Raw genomic sequence first — 21229 nt, 5'->3', positions numbered from 1 at the left:
CCCTGCTATTGAATTCACTCCCTCTACCAATGAAGGACAATATTCCGTTTGCCTTCTTAATAACCTGTTGTAACTACAAGCCAACTTTTTGCGATTCATAAACAAGCACTTCCAAGTCCCTCTGCACAACAACATGCTGCATTCTTTCACAATTTAAATAATAATCTGCTCTTCTATTATTCCTTCCAAAGTGGATGATCTCGCATTTACCAATGCTGTATTCCATCTGCCAGACCTTGGCCCAATCACTTCACCTACCTATATCCCTCTGCAGACTCTACACATCCTCTGTACAATTTGCATTTCCACTCAGTTTAGTGTCATCAGCAAATTTTGCTATGCTACACTCAGTCCCCTCTTCCAAACTATCAATGTGGATGTTAAACAGTGGCGGGCCCAGCAACAACCCCTGCAGCACCCCACTCACAACAGACTTCCATCCGGAGAAACACCCATTTATATCAGCTCTCTGCCTTCTGTTGGTTAATCAATCCACTATCCATGCCAGTACACTTCCTCCGACTTCATGCATCCATATCTTATTTATAAGTCTCTTGTGCGGCACCTTATTGAACGTCTTTTGGAAATCCAAGTATTCGACATCTGCCTGTTCCCCTCTATCCACTGCACTCATTATGTCCTCAAAGGACTCCAGTAAGTTTGTCAAACAGGACCTGCCCTTTCTGAATTCATGCTGTGTCTGTCTAATGGAACCACTCCTTTCTAAATGTTCTGCTGCTTCACTCTGTGTCTGACTCTGGGAGTGTGTTACACATGTTTCTATTGCCCATTACTTTTACCCAGTTGATATTCAGCCCAAATGTTTCCCTGCCTTGACCTGTTGCTGTGGGATAATCGGTCTGATTTAACTGAAGGGAGTTTCTTTCTGTAGATGCTCCCACCAACGTGAGAATCACATCTCCCTCTGGTGCTCCTGTTAGTTTGTCCATCACACTGTGGTGTGAATCTGATGCCAACCCAGAACCGCACAACTACAGCTGGAGGAAGGTGTGTGGCTCTTCATCAGTTAATCTGCAATGTTATTCTCGGGGTTGTAGACTGTGGATTACACGGGCGGACATCTCCTGTGATTATTACTGCACTGTGAGGAATTCCATCGGTGAAAGGGAATCTCCACCCAAACGCATCATTGTACAGTGTGAGTAGTGATGTTTCCGACCAGTTACCGCACAGACACACCGTCCCATTCACCCGCCCCTTTGCAATATGATTCACCACCGTCTTGGCAAATCAGACAACAGTGTTTACTGATGTATTGTGACTGCCGTTTGGCCCATCACTTCATTCTAGCTCCCAGAAGAAAGATCCCATCAGGCCTATTCCCCAAGACTTCCTGCACCCCCGGTAACCCATTCTCCACACGTTCCTGTCAATTAACACCCCTGTCCCTCCGCTGATTCTAAGACACCAGCAGGGAGCTTCACAGTTGTCCATGAACCCACCACTCCTGCACACCGAGGGATGTGGAAGGAAAGCAGAACACCCAGGGGAAACTGAAGGGGTCACAGGGAGAATGTACGGTCACATATACACATAATGATCCACTAGGGGTTTGTCTCTCATACACACACACACACACAGACCTCTGTCTTGTCTGAACCAGTGTCTCCAGAGCATCACCCACTAGAGGTGTCCCAGTAGAAGTGTTGGTCTTTCCATCACCCCTACTGGTGCATAGGCCGCTGACAATAGCTCATCAGAGCCTCTGAACTGAGCTAATATTTCTAGTTTCCTATGGAGACCATCTTCTGGGTGTATCCTTTCCCTCTCAGGGTTTTGTTAGAGTGTGTGTAGCTCTGGCATTTTTTACGGTATGGGGTCACTAGCCGATACCCAACCCTCCTCGTTCTGCAGCCAGGCTTGGCACCGTCCAGGTTTAAAGTAAATACTTGAGGCATTCGTTCTGGTGAAGGAGTATCTTGGAAAGTTACTGACAAGAGACCACGAGGGAAATGGTTGGTGATAAAATGAGAATGTGAGGAAGGGACAGAGCTTTCAAAGTTGAGATTCAATTCAGTGGGACGTGGTTCAAACACAAAACCGGAGGCTCTTTACGTGAATAGGAGCAGCCCTTGGGGTGAGCTGGGTGAATGAGTGGCACTCAATCCTCGTCGCCAGCCAGGACAGAGCCGCCAATCTGACAGGCAGCCCATCCACCGCCGGTACGCAGTTGACATTCAGCCTGAATGTTTCCCTGTTTCAGCGTTTTGCCGTGGTTACAGGAGTTTGATTTTAACTGAAGGAGGTTTCTTTCTGTAGACGCTCCCACCAATGTGCACATCACATCTCCCGATGCTGCTGCTGTTGGTCAGTACATCACACTGTCGTGTGAATCTGAAGCCAACCCAGCAGTGAACTATTGCCTCCTGTGAGTTTTACTGCTCAGTGAAGAATTCCATTGGTGATCAGGAGACTCCACCGAATCACCTCAGTGTGGAGTGTGAGTAGTGACACTGTTCTATCCTGTTACCTCACGCACACAATCTGATTCCATGACAACTTGACACAAACACAAACAAGAGAACCTCTGCAGACGCTGGAAACCCAGGGCAACACGAGCAAATTGCTGGAGGAACTCAGCAGGCCAGGCAGCATCTATGGAAAGGAAAACAGTCGCTGTTTCGGGCCAAAGCCTTTCAGCAGGCCTGGAAATAAAGAGATGAGGGGTAGAGTTTAAAGGTGTGGGTAGGGGAATGAGAACCACAAGGTGATAGGTGAAACCTGAAGGGGGAGGGATGAAGTAAAGAGCTGGGAAGTCGACTGGTGATGGAGATACAGGGTTGGAGAAGGGGGAATCTAATAGGAGAGGGCAGAATTAAAATTGGTGGCCACTGGGAGATCCTGCATCTTCTGGCAGACGGAGTGCAGGTGCTCGGCAAAGGGGACTCCCAGGCTATGTTGTGTCTCACTGCTATACAGGAGGCTACACCAGGAGCACTGGACACTGTATATGACCCCAACAAAGGTGAAGTGTTTGTTAGGGGCCCCGAATGAGGGAGGAGGTGTAGGAGCAGGTGTAGTATTTGTTCTGCTTGCAAGCATAAGTGCCAGGAGGGAGATCAGTGGAGAGGGATGAATGGACATGAGGGAGTGATCCCTGCAGAAAGCAGAAAATAGGGGAGAGGGAAAGATGTGATTGGACGTGAGATCCCATTGGAGATGATGGAAGTTCCAGAGAATTATGTGCTGGACACAGAGGCTGGTGGGCTGGAAGATGAGGACAAAAGAAACCGTATCCCTCTCTGACCATCTCCACAGCTCTCCCTCCCCAGCCCTTTCCTCCTCTCTGGCTCCCACATTCAGTCTCTCCTGTACCCCTCCCTTTGGAAAGGGATTCCTGGACACCCGCCTGATGTGTCCAATGTTTTGTTTTCTTTGTACTCCCTCTTTCACGATGACCTTGTGACATTTTGTTACGGAAAGTTACTTCCATCTGTTTCTTATTCTCATTGGCGATTGTTGGTTTTGTGAATAATTACCCAAGATTTGCAGTTCCCCTTAACATTTGGAATAACTGGAGAGGTTTTTACTCTTAACCATGTCACAGATAAACCCAAGGATGTGAAAATCCTGTCCAGTGACTCTGTGGTCGAGGGATCACAGGTTACGTTACGATGTGAGAGTGTCGGGAATCCACCTGCAGACACCTACCAGTGGAAGAAGGTGTGTTCTGGGATGGAGATGAGACTCAAAGGATCCACACATGAGCTTCAGATCCAGGTCTCAGCCGAGGATGAGTCCTGTGCCTATTACTGCAGAGCTGGGAATGTGATTGGAGATCAGGATTCTGAACCCAAACACTTTAACGTTCAGTGTAAGTATTTACATTTTGATAAAACCTTCATCCTCATCCAAACAGCCGTCTGGCCCGTGTTCGAACCTTCATCCTTCTCTCCTCAAACCCAAACCTGGTTGTAACCTCTAAACTTTCGACTAATGCTAAACTCCCAAACCCATACCCCTTGGCTCAATAGTCTACACCCTGCCCTGACCTTTAACCCCTGCCATTGCCCTACCCCCTAACCCCTGCCCTAAACCCTGACCCCTGCACCTTGACCTAATTTCTCACCCCTGTTTTGTGCGCTAACCCATAACCCCCGCCTGAGTTCTAGTAGCTTCCTTACCCGTAACCCCAGCCCTAAATCTAATCCTTAACTGCTGTTCTAATCCGCAACCCATGCTTCACCCCAAACTCCCTCAGGACTCCTGACCCCTGCCCCTGCTGTAACCCCTAATTCCTTGTACTAAGTCATATTCCCTACCTTCACTCTAAGCCATGCCCTAAACACTGTTCCTACACCGTACCTGAACCCCTACACTAACCCCTAACCGGTTGTCAAAATATGTCAGGCTCTCTGTGTCTGGTGTGTCGGGGTGTGTGTGTGTGTGTGTGTGTGTGTGTGTGTGTGTGTGTGTGTGTGTTTGTACACCATAGTTCTCCACACCGTGTGAGGAAACCATGACCAAAGAGAACGTCTTAGGAAATTCGGCAATTCCTCCCCTCACCCCCTTCCTATGTGCATGTGGAGTGTAGCACTCACTCATTCCCCTGGGGAGGGGCTCAGGATTATACCAAGTACGTGTTTCTGGGGACTGTGTGTGTGTGTGTGTGTGTGTGTGTGTGTGTGTGTGTGTGTGTGTGTGTGTGTGTGTAGGTGTGGTGGGGGGGCAGAAACACAACAGTTTCCACCAGCCAAACACTCAAACTCTCACACAGGAGGATGATCAACTGAAGTGCCTGCACATTTAAAGGGGGGAGGATGAAGATCAGTTTTATTGTCAGACCCACTGGGTGTGCAGAGGTGCAATGGAAAACTTACTTGCAGTAGCATCACAGACACAGAGCATCAGATACACAACAGAGATTGTGGGTGTCAGTGAGAGACGGCTCAAGTTGTGTGGGTTCGGCTCCCGGATAAGATTCCAGGGCCGGGGGCCGACAAACAGCTCCAGCGGAGCGAAGATGAGCCCATCCGGAGTCACTCCACACACCTGAGCCGCAACAACATCCATCGGGGTTGGGCAGGGGTAGGCCATTCCCTCAGCCGCGTCTTCACCCTCTGTCAGTGGAGAGGGTGCCTGGCCTGAGGCAACCATGTTCCAGACTCTCAGTGATTAAAGCTGGGCAGCCTCCGCAAAGCAGTACAGCTGCCGCCCGCTGACGGTAACCACATCTCTTCGTGAAGACAGCAGCCCCTCTGGAGAATGTACGACGCCAACACATATCACCTAGTAGGGTGCTCGGCATACAGGAATCTCTGCAGGGTCCTGAGATGGAGAGCAGCCAAACACATACGGACACACACCAGCTACTGTCTGCCCTCTCTCATTGAGAGACTCAGGGCCGCTGCAGAGACCCACTGTTTTCTTTCACCCCAGCAGAAATCCACCAACTTCCTCTGCATCCTTGTGACAAAGGGAGCTGATGGGTCCAATGTGACCATTGGGTACCACAACATGGAGGCCACCAGCTTGTTTATAACCACCACCCTGCCTCAATAACAAAGCACCCTGAGAAGGCCTGACCAGCAGTCCAGACGGACCATGACTTTCATTTCCAGGTCCTGCCAGTTCACCACCCGGGACTCAGCTAGACTCCCAGACAGCGGAGATGCTTGGCACTCCATTCAAAAGGTCTCAGCTCATCCAGTGGGGAAACCACCGCCCACTGACTCACTGAGAGTCCGGAACATTTTTCCCAGTTGATCTAAGCGGAGAACGCTGCTGAGGAAAAATCCTGGCACTCACGCAACCTCCACAGATCACTGGGATCTGTCACCATCAGGAGCACATCGACAATATTGGTTGTGAGCACAACCTCCATGTCCTGTTCACGCAGAACCAGACCCGTCAACCTCTCCCAAAGAAGGCACAGGAGTGGCTCAACACAGATGGTGTATAACTGGCCGGACATGGTGCACTCCAGCAATGTTCCCTCCAAGGTGTGCGCACACACGTCTTTTGTTACTAGCGCACAAAGGAATTTAAACTACGCACAAAAGGTTGTCATCATCTACCTCGGCAGCATGTTAAATATATTTCATGATCAAACACAATCACATTTCCTTTTCCAGTTTCTGATGCGGACGGTGTTGACAACGTGAAGTTCGCAATGATTTGTCTGCAGTTTTTAGAACTGGCTTATTTATATTGTTTTCATTGAAGAGATTATTGATTCACCATGTTGAATTCAAAGTGTGTGAAGCGCAAAAGGACTGCAAGTTCATTTTAATCAGAATGGCTTAATGACCATTTCAAAAAACTTTAATAACATGCGACAAGATTAATATGATCACTTGTTGCCATTGACTATATCAGAAATAAGTCTCATTTATGTGCATCATTTTATTTCTTTTAAACAATGAACAACAAACTGGAATCGGTAGTTTATTATCCTTAGAATAGCTTCAGATTTATTTCCACTGAAAAATTCAGTAGGCACATGTGGTTTTCACTGGGCAAAAAAATTGCACAGTACAAGATTGTTCAGCACACTGGTCCTTACAGATTAGAGAGAACACTGCACCCCTGACGTTCTTCTCTTTGTAGGGGATTGGATGCTGTCAGTCATCTATGGACCTTGACAAGGCACTCTACATAGCGTATAGGAGATGAATCCAGGCTACAAAGTGTGGTCAGAACCCAAATGCCTGTAGAGTGCACACCAGGAAACTGGTTTACTTGCTGTGGTCATGAGAGAGAAACACTGCTGGGGACCCAGTCAGTTTCCGGACTGGATGGACATTGTCCTGCATGGACCAGTCCGGATCAAGAGGCCGAGTGTACTCCTGATATGGCCAATGGCAATGGCAATTGTTTTGGCCCAGTGTTGAAACAGGTGATCCATCCTGACCAGTTCCCTTCTCGTGAGAGTGGAGCCACTCTCTACCTTACTCTTTACAAAAAGAGCAAGAATACTCATTGGCTGCTGGACTCGAGAGTTGCCAGTTCCACCTTGTGACCCACCATCTCCTGAACGTGTGGTTTGATCCCCACCCTGACGTCTCTCACCAGGTCATCCAGGAAAGATTTAAACTGCCATCTATCATTCCCAGACACAGAATTCCTCTTCCCCTTCCCTTTCCAGCATGCTGGACCCGAGTAGGGAGTATACTTTCGTGTGATGCTTCGCAGAGGTGAGAATAAACTCTTTGTTCACCTCAGTGGGTATCAACGGGTACTTCTTAGGATGGATGAGGATGTCCATTGTTCACTATCAAATGAGCCTCGCTCTGCATCGGCCCCTGTATTTTCCTCCCTGTGTATACTAACAGATGGGAGCACTTCTATCCTCACTGTACAGTGGGTACCTTGTTTATACCTGTCAACTCCACCTTCACTTCAGCCCTATCCCCAGGAACACCAGAGGAGGGAGCATCCCCAGGAATTCCCTGTGAACGACGGGTAAATGGGGTCAGCATACAGAGTACATCTCTCTCCTCAGGAGCCAGGCCCAAGTGTTCCCCGACAACTCCAGTTGTCACCTGGAGCCTGATCCTGAGGGTGAGAGGGGCTGGTTGCTGCCTCGCCATCATTATCCAGTGTACTTAGAAACCATAGAAAAACTACAGCACAGAAAAAGTCCTCTTGGCCCTTAGTGGCTGTGCCAAACTATTTTCTCTGTCGTCCCACTGACCTGCACACGGACCACATCCCTCCATTCACCTCCCATCCATGTATCTGTCCAATTTATTCTTAAATGTTAAAAAAGAACCGCATTTACCACCTCGTCCGGCAGCTCATTCCACACTCCCACCACTCTCTGTGTGAAGAAGCCCCCCCTAATGTTCCCTTTAAACTTTTTCCCCCTCACCCTTAACCCATGTCTTCTGGTGTTTTTCTCCCCTTGCCTCAGTGGAAAAAGCCTGCTTGCATTCATTCTATCTATACCCATCATAATTTTATATATCTCTATCAAATCTCCCCTCATTCTTCTACTCTCCCGGGAATAAAGTCCTAACCTATTCAACCTTTCTCTGTAACTGAGATTCTCAAGTCCTGGCAACATCCTCGTAAACATTCTCTGCACTCTTTCAACCTTTTTAATATCCTTCCTGTAATTTGGTGACCAAAACTGAACACAATACTCCAGATTCAGCCTCACCAATGCCTTATACAACCTCATCATAACATTCCAGCTCTTATACTCAATACTTTGATTAATAAAGGCCAATGTACCAAAAACTCTGTTTACGACCCTATCTACCAGTGATGCCACTTTTAGGGCATTTTATATCTGTATTCCCAGATCCCTTTGTTCTACTGCACTCCTCAGTGCCTTACCATTTACCCTGTATGTTCTACCTTGGTTTGTCCTTCCAAAGTGAAATACCTCACCCTGTCTGTAATAAACTCCATCTGCCATTTTTCAGCCCATTTTTCCAGCTGGTCCAAATCCCTCTGCAAGTTTTGAAAACCTTCCTCATTGTTCACTACACCTCCAATCTTTGTATCATCAGTAAATTTGCTGATCCAATTCACCACATAATTATCCAGATCATTGATATAGATGACAAATAACAATGGACCCAGCACTGATCCCTGTGGCACACCACTAGTTACAGGCCTCCACTCTGAAAAGCAATCCTTTACTACCACTCTTTGGCTTCTTCCATTGAGCCAATGTCTAATCCAATTTACCACCTCTCCATGTATACCCAGCGACTGAATTTTCCTAACTAACCTCCCATGCGGGACCTTGTCAAAGGCCTTACTGACGTCCATGTAGACAACATCCACTGCCTTCCCTTCATCCACTTTCCTGGTAACCTCCTCAAAAAACTCCAATAGATTGGTCAAACATGACCTATCACGCACAAAGCCATGTTGACTCTCCCTAATAAGTCCCTGTCTAATCCAAATGCTTGTAGATTCTGTCCTTAGTATTCCCTCCAATAACTTACCCACTACCGACGTCAAATTTACCGGCCTATAATTTCCCGGATTACTTTTTGATCCTTTTTTAGACAACGGAACAACGTGAGCCATTCTCCAATTCTCCGGCACCTCACCCGTAGACACCGAAATTTTAAATATATCTGCCAGGGACACTGTAATTTAAACGCTAGTCTCCCTCAAGGTCCGAGGGAATACCCTGTCAAGTCCTGAGGATTTATCACTTTAATTTGCCTCAAGATAGCAAGCACCTCCTCCTTTTTAATCTGTACAGTTTCCATGATCTCACTACTTGTTTCCCTTAATTCCGTAGACTTCATGCCAGTTTCCTAAGTAAATACAGATGCAAAAAAAACATTTAAGATCTCCCCCATTTCTTTTGGTTCTGCACATAGCCGACAACTCTGATCTTCAAGAGGACCAATTTTATCCCTTACAATCCTTTTACTCTTAATATACCTGTAAAAGCTCTTTGGATTATCCTTCACTTTGACTGCCAAGGCAACATGTCTTCCTTTAGCCCTCCTGATTTCCTTCTTAAGTATTTTCTTACACTTTTTATACTCCTCAAGCACCTTATTTACTCCCTGTTTCCTATACATGTCATACAACTCTCTCTTCTTCTTTATCAGAGTTGCAATATCCCTTGAGAACCAAGGTTCCTTATTCCTATTCACTTTGCCTTTAATCCTGACAGGAACATACAAGCTCCACCCTCTCAAAATTTCTCCTTTGGAGGCTTCCCACTTACCGATCACATCCTTGCCAGAGAACAACCTGTCCCAATCCACACTTTTTAGATCCTTTCTCATTTCTTCAAATTTGGCCTTCTTCCAGTTTAGAACCTCAGCCCTACGACCAGATCTACCTTTATCCATGATCAAGTTGAAACTAATGGTGTTATGATCACCGGAACCAAGTGCTCCCCTACACACACTTCCGTCACTTGTCCTAACTCGTTTCCTAACAGCAGATCCAATATTGCATCCCCTCTAGTTGGTACCTCTATATATTGATTTAGAAAACTTTTCTGAACACATTTTACAACTCTAACCTATCTAGACCCCTAACAGTATGGGAATCCCAATCAATATGTGCAAAATTAAAATCCCCTACCACCACAACTTTATGTTTCCTGCAGTTGCCTGCTTTCTCTCTGCAGATTTGCTCCTCCAATTCTCGCTGACTATTGGGTGGTCTATAATACAACACCACTAATGTGGCCATACCTTTCCTGTGTCTCAGCTCCACCCATAAGGACTCAGTAGATAAGCCCTCTAATCTGTCCTGCCTGAGCACTGCTGATATATTTTCCCTAACAAGCAATGCTACTCCCCCACCTTTCATTCCTCTGCCTCTATCACATCTGAAACATCGGAACCTTGGAACATTAAGCTGCCAGTCCTGCCCTTCCTGTAGCCAAGTTTCACTAATCGCTATAACGTCATAATTCCACGTGTCAATCCATGCCCTCAACTCGTCCGCCTTCCCCGCAATACTCCTAGCATTGAAATATATACACCTCAGAAGATTTTTACCACCACTCACAACCTTTCTATTTGCAGCTTTGCTTGAAGTTTTAACATAATTTATTTTCACCCCAGCCTCACTGTCAGCTCTGGCACTCTGGTTCCCATCCCCCTGCAAATCTAGTTTTAGCCTCCCCAATAGCACTAACAAACCTCCCTGAAAGGATATTGGTCCCCTTGCAGTTCAAGTGTAACCGTCTCTCTTGTACAGGTCCCACCTGCCCCAGAAGAGGTCCCAATGATCCTGAAATCTGAAACCCTGCCCCCTACACCAGTTCCTCAGCCACTTGTTCATCCTCCAGAGCATCCTATTCCTACCCTCACTGGCACGTAGCACAGGTAGCAATCCTGAAATTACCACCCTCGAGGTCCTGCTTTTCAACTTCCTACTGAGCTCTCTATACTCACTCTCCAGGACCTCCTCACTCTTCCTTGCTATGTCATTGGTACCGATGTGCACCACGACATCTGGCTGATCACCCTCCCACTTCAGAATGTCATGCAATCGATCAGAGACATCCTTGACCCTGGCAATCGGGAGGCAACAAACCATACTGTATTCTCTGTCACGACCACAGAACCTCCTATCTGTACCTCTAACTATCGAGTCCCTTATCACTACCGCTGTCCTCTTTTTCCACCCTTCCTTCTGCACTGCAGAGCCAGACTCAGTGCCAGAGATCCGGCTACTGCAGCTAGTCCCCGGTAAGTCATCTCCCTCAGCAGTATCCAATGCGGTATACTTGTTGTTGAGGGGAATGGCCACAGGAGAACCCTACTCTGCCTGCCCTTTCCTCTTCCCTCACTTGAAAGTGACCCAATTTCCTGTGCTCTGCTCCTTTGGCATAACTACCTCCCTGTAGCTACTATCTATAATCTCCTCATTCTCCCGAATGATCCAGAGTTCATCCAGCTCCTGCTCCAGTTCTCTAACGCGGTTTGTTAGGAGCTGCAGCTGGATGCACTTCTTGCAGGTATCATTGTCAGGGACACCGGAGGGCTCCCTGACTTCCCACATCCTGCAAGAGGAGCATTCCAACATCCTGCCTGGCATTCTCTCTACTCTAAGCAAACTGGACAAAATACTTACTGGAACCTACCCTCGCCTCTGCCTGTTTACGCCAAAGCCTGTTGAGCCAAAGCCATCTCACTCTGCTACCCGCTGTATGTGGTAGTCTCTTTTTAAACCTTGGCGCGCTACATCACACACTTGCACAGTGCAGACCCTTCTCCCCGAGCAGTGTTTAAAAAAAAAGACTTTTTGCACCCAATTTCTTCACTCCCTTCTTCTCAGCTGCTCGCTTCGATTGAAATGAGAACCATTGAAAATTTCTGTTCTCGAGAGAGGCACTACCTGATAAGTCTATGGTGGAGGACTCAAGCGCTTTTTCAGTTGCCAGATCAGGGGCAACACCACCAGGGGTAAGATGGGAAAGGAGGATCTCATTATGGATGAAGGGATTGAGTCCGAGGATGATCCGCTGTTGCTAGATCCAACTGTAGGAAAGACATTCCCCATTCTCAGCCCTCTGCAGAGAGCTTGATGCAACAACTCCTCGGTCCTCACGTAAAACACCACCTTACCCCACTCCTTCTCAGAGGCCGGCATACTGCCGACGCCAACCAAATCCTCCGTGTCCTCTGAGCAATCTTCTAGAGTCAGTCCGGAAGGCAGAACGCATTGCATGCTGCATTTAATTGACACTGACCGAAACAGGACACTGTCCAAGGTTTTAACAGCCTCTGCATATCAAGCAGTGGGAAATCAAAAAATTGGACATTATTGGTTGTCTGCAAGAAGTGTCACCCCTCATCCGAGAGGATTCTTCAATTCTAATCCATGATGGATAAATTTCCGGTGACTAAACTCTGTTAGTTGGTCAAAGGGATAACAATCACAAGCTGGTCATAGAGGTAATGAAAGGGTCATTAATCTTATCTTTGCATGAATGGAGGTTTGAACTGTTGTGGTTATGCCAGAATAGAGATGTTAGGAGTGCATTGTAAATTGCTGATGGGTGGTGTCGAAGGTCACTCCCTCTGCTCAGGGATGGGTTTTCCAGTTTGACAAAAAGGGAGTCTGGAGTCTGGAACGAGTTTCACTCTGTGTTTCACCTAGGAGTGTGTGATGGGTCAATGTGGAGGGAGTCTCACTCCCTGTCAACCCCGGGAGTGTATGATGGAACAGAGCAGAGGGAGCTTCACTCTGTTTCTAACCCTCAGATAGTCTAATGGAACAGTGTGGGGTGAGTTTCACTCTGTGTCTGATACCTAGAGTGCTTGATTGGATTGTGTTGAATGAGTTTCTCTCAGTGTCTGCTCAGACACAGTATGGAGGGAGTTTCAGTCTGTATCTGACCCCGGAGTGTGTGGTGGGCCAGTGTGAAAGGAGTTTCACTCTGCACCTGATCCTGAGAGTCTGTGAGTGGACTGTGTGGAATGAATTTCTCTCTGTCTGTCCCAGGAGTGTCTGATGTGACACCGTGTGGAGGGAGCTTCACCCTGTGCCTGACCCTGGGATTCTGAGATGAGATGGTGAGGAGGGAGCTTGCGTTTGTGCCTGACCCTTTGAATGTGTGATGGGACAGTGATGAAGGAGCTTCACACTGTGTCTGACCTCAGGAATGAGTGATGGGCTACTGTGTACGGAGTTTAACTCTATGTCTGACTCCGGAATTGTGTGGTGGGACAGTGTGGAGAGAGCTTCACTCTGTGTCTGATCCTGGGAATTGTTGATGGGACAATGTGGAGAGAGTTTCACTCTGTGTCTAACCTCCCCCTCCCCATCCCTTCTCCCTCTCTCCCCACCACTCTCCCTTCCCTTCTTTGCCCCTCTGTCCCCTTTCTACCTTCCTTTCCCCTCAATCCCCTCCCCTCCTCCTCCCTCCACTCCTCTTCCCCCTCTTCTCACTCTCCTTTTCAACCCCCCTCCCCAACTCTCCCCACTTGCCCCTCCTCTCCCCACTCTCTCCTCACCTCTCTCCCTACTCTCACTCCCCCCTCACTTGACCCCCCTCTACACCCCTCACTCTAACCCCTCTCCTCCTCCCCTTTCCTCACTACCCTTACCTCCCTCCCTCTCCTTGCCTTGTCTCTCCCTCCCCTCTCTCCCTGCTCTCTCTCCCCTTTGACCCCTTTCCCCCATCTTCCCTGTCTCCCATCTCCCCATTACTCCTTCCTCTACCCCCAACATCCCCCATCTCCCCCCTCTCCCCTTCTTCAACCTTCTCCCCATCACTCCACTTCCCTTTTCCTTCCCTCTCTCCCCTCCCACCTGCCCCTACCAAACCCTCCCCCTCTCCTCCCCTTTCCACCCTATCTCCCCCTTTCTGCCCTCTCCCCTCTCCCCCCCACTCTCTCTTCCCCTCTTCCCTTTCCACTTTCCTATCCCTTTCTCGCCCTTTTCTACCCTCACTCTCTGCCTGTCCCTCCACTCTCCTCCTTCTCCTCTGTCTCCCCCTCTCTCCCCCGTTCTCTCCCCCCTCCCTTCACTCTCTCCCCTCTCCCCCTCTCTCCGCTCCCCTTACCTTCTCTCCCCTCTCTCCCTGCTCTCTCCACTTGTACCCCTTCATCCACTTCTCCCCCCTTCTACCCACTTCTCCGCTCTTCTCCCCTTCTCTCCCCTTCACCCCCTTCCCCCTTCAACCCCTACTCTCCATTCTCCCCCTTCACTCCCAAATCTCTCCCTCACCTCCCCCTCTCTTCCCCCTCTATACCCCTCTCCCACTCCTCCCTCTCTCTCCTCTCCCCCCTCTCCTCAACTCTCCCGCTAGCCCCATTAGCACCCACTCTCCTCTTCTCTTCCCACTGCCCCCTTCTCTGGCTCTCTCCCTCCCTACCTCCCCCCTCTCCCCTTTCTCTCCCCACCTTTCCCCTTCTCCCGCTCTCCCCCTCCCTCCCCACCTCCCCATCTCCTCCCTCTCACCCCATCTCCACCCTGTCTCCTCCTTTTAACCCTCTCTCACCCCTCGTCACCCCCTCTCTCCCCCTTCTCTCTCCCCCTGTCTCAGCTCTCTTTCTCTCTCTTCTCTTCATCAAAAAGCTCCAGTCCCTTGTTAGATCTGGTGATATTTATCCAGAGGTCCTTCAGAAGTCAAGAATGAGGCAGAAAACTTGGTGGTTACGGTTGTTTATTAATTCTGACAGGAACAAAGAACGAGCATATAAAGAAAGAAAACAAAGAAGTTGTGGTCATCTTCAACAAAAAAATAATCTCAAATTGAGGAGAGAAAGCAGTCTTTATGAAACAGTCTGGTTGTGGGGTGATATGGGCTGCAGGAAAACGTCCAGAAAAATACAGAACCAGCTATACAAGAATTTTTGAAAATTCACTCGGCAATTACACATAAAACTAATTACAGAAAAATTGCAGGCAAGCGTAGGAAAGTGAAATCTGAAGAAAATAAAGAAAAATAACAATTCTACACCTAATCCAGCACTTTGCAACATCCTTGTAGAGCGACACAGAAAAGAGCTGAAAGAAATCAATGGGTCAGGCAGCATCTATCTTTGGATGGGTTTGACCCAAAGTGACACCTGTCTGTTTTCTTCCACAGATGCTGCCTGAACTGATGAGTTCCTCCAGTATTTTGTGTAAGGCTTCATTTTTCCAGAATCCACAGCAATCTGCATTGTGCCTCCAACATCCGAGTGAATCTCCTCTGCACCTTTTCCTGTGCAATCATATGCTTCCCATGGTGTGGTCACTCGAACTGAATGCAGTTGTGGCCGAGACAATGTCCTCTGCAGTTGTAGCATAAATTCTCTGCTTGTATACTCTGTTCCTCAGCTAATGACAGCAAGCATCCCACAGCCCTTCTTCACACCTTTTACTTCAATGCAGCACGGTAATTGGTCACACGCGTGTAAATGGATCACATGGCCTTGTAGGGTCAGTAAGGTCTTACCGTGCTGAATCTATAAATGAATAAAAATAATATTAGTTTGCTGACACTTTGACTGCAGAAATTCGATTCCTCAATGTTACGTGTGACCCTGTCATTAATTATCTATACCCTTCCCTCACTAACCCTCCCTCTAATCACAACACACTAATCGAGGTTAAATTCTAACACTCTCTCTCACTTGGGTTTTTCCTCAGTACTACCATTCTGACAGCAGGCTGGTTGTTCTGTTCTGTGACTCTCCCTCAGTATTAGTTTTTTAACAGAGGGACAATCCCACAATCCTGCCCCAGACTGTCTGAATACACACATCTTCTTTTCTCAAAGAATGCCGTAATCTGTTGTCTTCACTGTGGGCAATACCCCAACAGTATGTCTGTTGTGACTTTTTGTTTCTACATGTGTGCATAGGGGGTGTGCGTGTGTGTCTGTGTTTCTGGCTATGTGTCTTTTCTACATGTTTTGATCTATCTGTATTTCTATGTGCGTGTACTTTCTGTGTGTCTCGGGGGTTTGTGTCTCTGTGAGTGCGCTTCCTTTTTTGAGTGGGTGAGTGTGTGTTTCTGTGTATGTATGTGTTCCTATGTGAGTTTGTGTTTCTGCGTGTGTGTGTGTGTGTGTGTGTGTGTGTGTGTGTGTGTGTGTGTGTTTCTGTCTGTGTGCTTTTGTACATGTTTTGATGTATTTGTGTTTGTGAGTCTGTGTGTGTGTCTCGGGGTTTGCGACTGTGTGTGCGCTTTTTTGTCTGTGTGGGTGAGTGTGAGTTTCTGTGTATGTGTATGTGTGTGCTCCTATGTGAGTTTGTGTTTCTGCGCGTATGTGTTTGTGTGTGAGTGTGTGTGAGAGAGAGAGAGAGAGAGAGAGAGAGAGACTCATCTCCCAGTGGACATTCAGTGTGTATGTGTGTAAGTTCATGGCCTAAGGCAGAAGGAGCCAATTTTAGAAAACCCAGCACATTTTTTTTCAACATAGTCCCCTCCTACATTTACACACTTAGTCCAGCGGTCGTGGAGCATACGGATCTTGGACCTGCAGAAAGTTTCCACAGCAGGGGTGATTGATAATTTTGTGGCCTACGGTAGAAGGAGATGAGTTTTTCAGCTCTTGTTACATGCACATGCAGTTCAACTCTTTCAGTGATTATGCAGAAAGTTTGAAGTTAATAACTCATCTCCTACTTTAGGCCGCAAAGTTATCAATCACCCCTCGTATAACTACATTGTGGGGCGCATCATATTCTAATTCATGTGTAGTCTTTAGTTAACTTTGTTTGTAATGAAAGATGATATATTCTAGTGTCTGAAAAAAGGAGCTTTTCTCCTTCAGATGGGAGAGTGATAGAGGCTGCCTGTCACAATGGACAAGAATAAGTACAGTGTTAGTATTGTGTTTACTGGGAGATATTTGTTTGTAAATATTGGCATTTTTCTTTTCACTATATTCACAACTTTGTGTGTTTGATTTTTGACACAGCAATAAATGCCACTGCCCTAAACTTCTCAGTGACTCCAGCTGTTGTTTCTTCAATCATAACCCACATTTTTAACTGTGTGTGTGTGTGTGTGTGTGTGTGTGTGTGTGTGTGTGTGTGTGTGTGTGTGTGTGTGTGTGTGTGTGTGTGTGAGAGAGAGAGAGAGAGAGAGAGAGAGAGAGAGAGCATTTATTTCTGAGTGTGTGTCTGTTTCTCTGAGTTTGGGTTTTGATCTGTTTGTGCATGTGTATTTCACTATGTGTACGTTTATGTGTTTCTCTGTGTTCTGTATTTCTGGGGTGTGTGAGAATGCGTTTCTGTGTTTCACTGTGTCTTTTTCTGTTTCTCTGTATGAGTGTGAGTTTCTCTCTGAGTGAGTGTTTCTGTTTGTCTGCTACTGTGTTTGTATGTTTATGTCTGTGTGTACTTGTGTGCTGGTGTTTCCATGGTTTATGTGGTGTCTATGTGTTTATGTGTGTGAATGTTTGTGTCTGTTTGAGTGTTTCTGTGGGTGTTGTATGATCTGTGTGTGCGTGTGTGTTCTGTATGTGTGTGTGTTTGTGTGTTTTCAGTGTGTGTGTGTGTTTCTGTGTCTGTGTGTGTGACTGGGTGTTTCTGTAGGTGAGTATGTGCGTGTATTTCTGTGTTGGATTGTGTGAGTGGGTGTTTCTGTATGTGAGTACTCTGTGTGGGATTGGGCGTTTCTGTAGGTGAGAATATGCGTGCGTGAGTGTTGTTTTTGTATGGAGTGTGTGTGTGTGTTTCTGCTTGTGTGTGAGTGGGTGTTTTGTATGTGAGTATGAGTGCATGCTTCTGTTGTGTGTGTTTCTCTGTGTGCTTTCCTATGTTCATACATGTGTGTGTTTCTACATTTGTGCATGCATCTGTGTGTATGCGTGTGTGTTGTATGGGTGTGTGTTTTTTGTCTGCATGCTTCTGTGTGAGTGTGTTTGTTTCTGTGTTCTGTGTTGCCATGTGTGTGTTTTCAGTGTGTGTGTGGCTGTATGTGGTGATGGGGTGGGAAGAGGTTTCTACCTGTGTCTATGTATGTGTGTATGTTTTTTGGAGTTTGTGTCCGTGTTTCTGAGAGTTTTTCTGTGTTTTGTGTGTATGTGTGTGTGCGAGTTTCTTTATTTCTGTGTGTATTTGTACGTTTCTGTATTGGTGTGTGTTAGTGTGTATGTGTTTCTGTGTTTCTTGTGTGAGTGTTTCTGTGTTTTATGTGTGTTTTGCAGATATGTTTTTCCATGTTTCTGTGTCTGTGAGTTTCTGTTTTGTGAATATGTAAGTCAATGAAGGGTCTGTGCATGTGGGGAGTGGTGTGTTGTTGGAGTGGGGAAGGAGAGAGAGGAACGAATGGAGTAGGAGGTGAAGAGGGGGCAGGGGGAGTGGAGAGGGTGTGTGGGGAAGTGAGGAGAGTGTGGTGGTGCAAAGTATCCTTTGTACTCGGGGAGGTGCTTGAATGTCTCCCATTTGAGAGTGAGACCCTCTCCGTGGTGTCACAACAGCAACTTACACTCAGCCTCAGCAAGTCCAAGGAACTGACTGTGAAGTTCCGGAAGGGGAAGTCAGGAGAACACACTCCAGTCCTCATCCTGGGGTCAGTGGTGGAAAGGCTTCAAGTTCCCGAGCATCAACATCTCTGAGGATCTGGATCCAACACATTGAAGCATCATGAAGGAGGCCACCACTGGCTGTATTTCATTAGGAGTTTGAGTATGTTACACTGTGCAGCTACCCGGGGGAGGGATAGTCAATGTTTTGGGACTGACAGTGACGGGGAGAGTCAGTATCGAGGGTGAGTGGTGTGTTGGTGTATTGGGTGGGATGGTGGGAGAGAATTTGGATGATGGGCTGAGTGAGCTGGATAGGGGAGGGGGAGGTAAAATCAAAGCTCAGAGGAATCTCGAGGAACACCATCTCAAATTCTACAACCCCAATGCATGTTCCATTTGCAGGTAAATCCATCACCTTTCAATCCCTCTCACGCCCTTCTATATTTTCCTCCTCCCCATTCCACAGCCTTCCTTCACCCATCCACCCACCCATTTCACTCTCTGACTCTCCACCCCCTCCTCCCCCATCTAACACTGGTTCCGTTTGCCTTTTCCCTTCCCCAAATGGTTCCCATTATCACCTTTATTACTGATCAGATTCCAGCACCAGTAGAGATAGTTCTTGAAAGCTGTAGCTTCTGTCATGTCGTCTTGCACAGAGTATTCAGTTGCACTCCTGTGTCCAGTTGACAGTGGTTTTGGGTATCAGGAAGTGTGCGACTCACCACAGGGCAACAGTCTCAGACTATCCCCCCGCCATATGTGGATGGTCGAGATGAGTGTCTGGTGAACACCCCCAGAATGTTCAGGGTACATTAAGTGATGGTGACCTCAGCTTGAACATCCAGAGGGGTGTTGAATGTGGGGCTATCACTGAGGTATGGGGCAGCAGGTCAGACTCTCTCTGGTTGTAGGTGGTCGTTTCCTGGCATCACTTTGGACAAATGCCACTTGTCACCTGACTATTTCTGGGGAAAACTCGGGTGCCATCCCTGTCCCGAATGGATTCAACATCTAGAATACTTGGAGTTCAACTCATCTCTCTATAGACTGATGGGGTGAGTTCTAATCCACCTTCAGATTCTCCTGAGTGGGCCTTTTGTACAAAGAACTCTTGATCTTTGAATGTCCCTCGCCATGACCCTTCACTTCATTGTCTGCTTGCACTGCACATTCTCAGCAGCTGCAACATTTATTCTGCATTCTGTAATTGATTTTTCTTTAATACTACCTTGATGTTCTTATGTATAGAATGATCTGAATGGCTGGCATGGAAACAAAGCTTTTCACTGTATCCTTGTACAATAATAAACCAGATACCAATTACAATCACAGTGCCATCGTGAAATTAGTAACCAGAACTTCAGTGCATCCTTCACATCACTGACATAAAATGTAAAAAAATAACATTTATCATTCGCTCAGCGGAACTGAGCTTCACAGTTTGAAATGGCATTTAATCCCCCATCCCTAATTGTCGTTGAGAATGTGGTTGTGACCTGCCTTCCCCACCACCCCAGGGGATTGACAGTAGAGGATGCCATGACAGCAATGCTACAGAATTTCAGAGAGAAATGGTTCAATTTTCCCTTGTTGGATATCGTTACTGCCTGGCACTTAGATGGCAAATGACATGGGCACCACATATCAGCCCAGTCTGCGTGTTGCCCAGCGCTTGGCTGTGGACTGCTCCATTGCCTGGGGAGCTGCGAATCGTGAACACGGTGCATTTATCACCTCTGACCCTCTGATGGATGGAAGGTCATTGATGAAGCAGTGAAGATGTTTGAGCCCAGGACACCATCCTGTGAAATCCCTACAGAGACATCCTGTGGCTGAGATGAATCATCTCCCACCATCATGATGTGACAGAGCATAAGGCCCAGCAGCAGAATCTTGCCATTCAGCCCATCATGCTTTTCCTTCATTCATTCATGGCTGATTTATTTTCCTTCTCAACCTTATTCTACTCCCTTTCTCCCCATAACCTTTGACACCCTCACTAATGAAATTCCCATCAATCTCATCTTCAGATATACATGGTGACTTGGTCTCTACAGCCATCTGTGGCAATGAATTCCTTAAGTTTAGCACCATATAGTTAACGAAATTCCTCCTCCTCGTTACATTTCAGAAGGACATTTTTCTATTCTGAGGCTGCGCCCTCTGGTCCTAGACTCTGCCACTACTGCAAACATCATCTGCATGTCCACTCCCTGTCCCTTGGCCTTGTATGATTCTGAGCAGTGGAGGACTCCAATGTAACCAGGGCCCCTGATGCCACACTTGATAAAATGCAGCCTTGATGACGAGGGTAATGAATGCCACCTCACCCTGGGAGATTGGTTCTCTTGTCTGTGTTTCGATCCCAGCTGTGATGAAGTCTGGAGAGGTGGTGACTTTAGCGGAACAGCTTCTGTGAGCAGGTTGTTACCAAGCAACTGGCCGGGTTAGACGTGTCCTGTTTAATATGGATAGGATCTACTCAGGCAGATTGCTGGATAGTTGCCAGTGATGTAACTGCACTGGGACAGTCTGGCTAAGGAGGTGGCAGGCTCTGGATCACAAGGCATCGGTACCATTGCCAGAATGTCATCAGGGACCATGGTCTTTCCTGTACCTAATGCCATCTGTTGTTGATATTGTGGAGTCAACCAAACTGGCAGAAGAATGGTGTTTATCATGCTGGAGACCAATGCAGGATGGTGAAGTAGATCACCTGCTAGGACTGGTATCCATCATTCCGGGGATCACTGCAGGAGGGGGAAGTAGATCACCCATCAGGACTGGTATCCATCATTCCGGGGATCACTGCAGGAAGAAAAGGTGGATCACTTGCTCAGCCGTTCTGGC

The 21229-nt window shown here is 47.3% G+C and overlaps 2 protein-coding genes and 1 pseudogene across 5 annotated transcripts in view; all 3 read left to right on the top strand.

Moving 5' to 3' along the window:
* The window catches only part of LOC140202312 (B-cell receptor CD22-like), a 32547-nt gene extending 15593 nt beyond the window's left edge, over positions 1-16954 (top strand). For 2 of the 4 annotated variants that reach the window (XM_072267213.1, XM_072267214.1), the window contains exons 2-4: positions 893-1159; positions 3569-3835; positions 15002-16954. In XM_072267213.1, the coding sequence (XP_072123314.1) occupies positions 893-1159; positions 3569-3835; positions 15002-15012 (545 nt within the window). In that variant the 3' untranslated portion in view covers positions 15013-16954. The other 2 variants (XR_011887069.1, XM_072267215.1) reach the window with 2 other exon arrangements.
* Positions 1-21229, top strand: part of LOC140202052 (myelin-associated glycoprotein-like) — a 565622-nt gene that overhangs the window by 166797 nt on the left and 377596 nt on the right.
* LOC140201967 (high affinity cGMP-specific 3',5'-cyclic phosphodiesterase 9A-like) overlaps positions 1-21229 on the top strand; it is a 173118-nt pseudogene that overhangs the window by 49253 nt on the left and 102636 nt on the right.

This window comes from Mobula birostris, chromosome 8 (genome assembly GCF_030028105.1).
Source record: "Mobula birostris isolate sMobBir1 chromosome 8, sMobBir1.hap1, whole genome shotgun sequence".
NCBI classification, from domain to species: domain Eukaryota; kingdom Metazoa; phylum Chordata; class Chondrichthyes; order Myliobatiformes; family Myliobatidae; genus Mobula; species Mobula birostris.
Note: the sequence above shows the minus strand (reverse complement) of the source record. Positions and strands in the feature narration are given on the sequence as shown.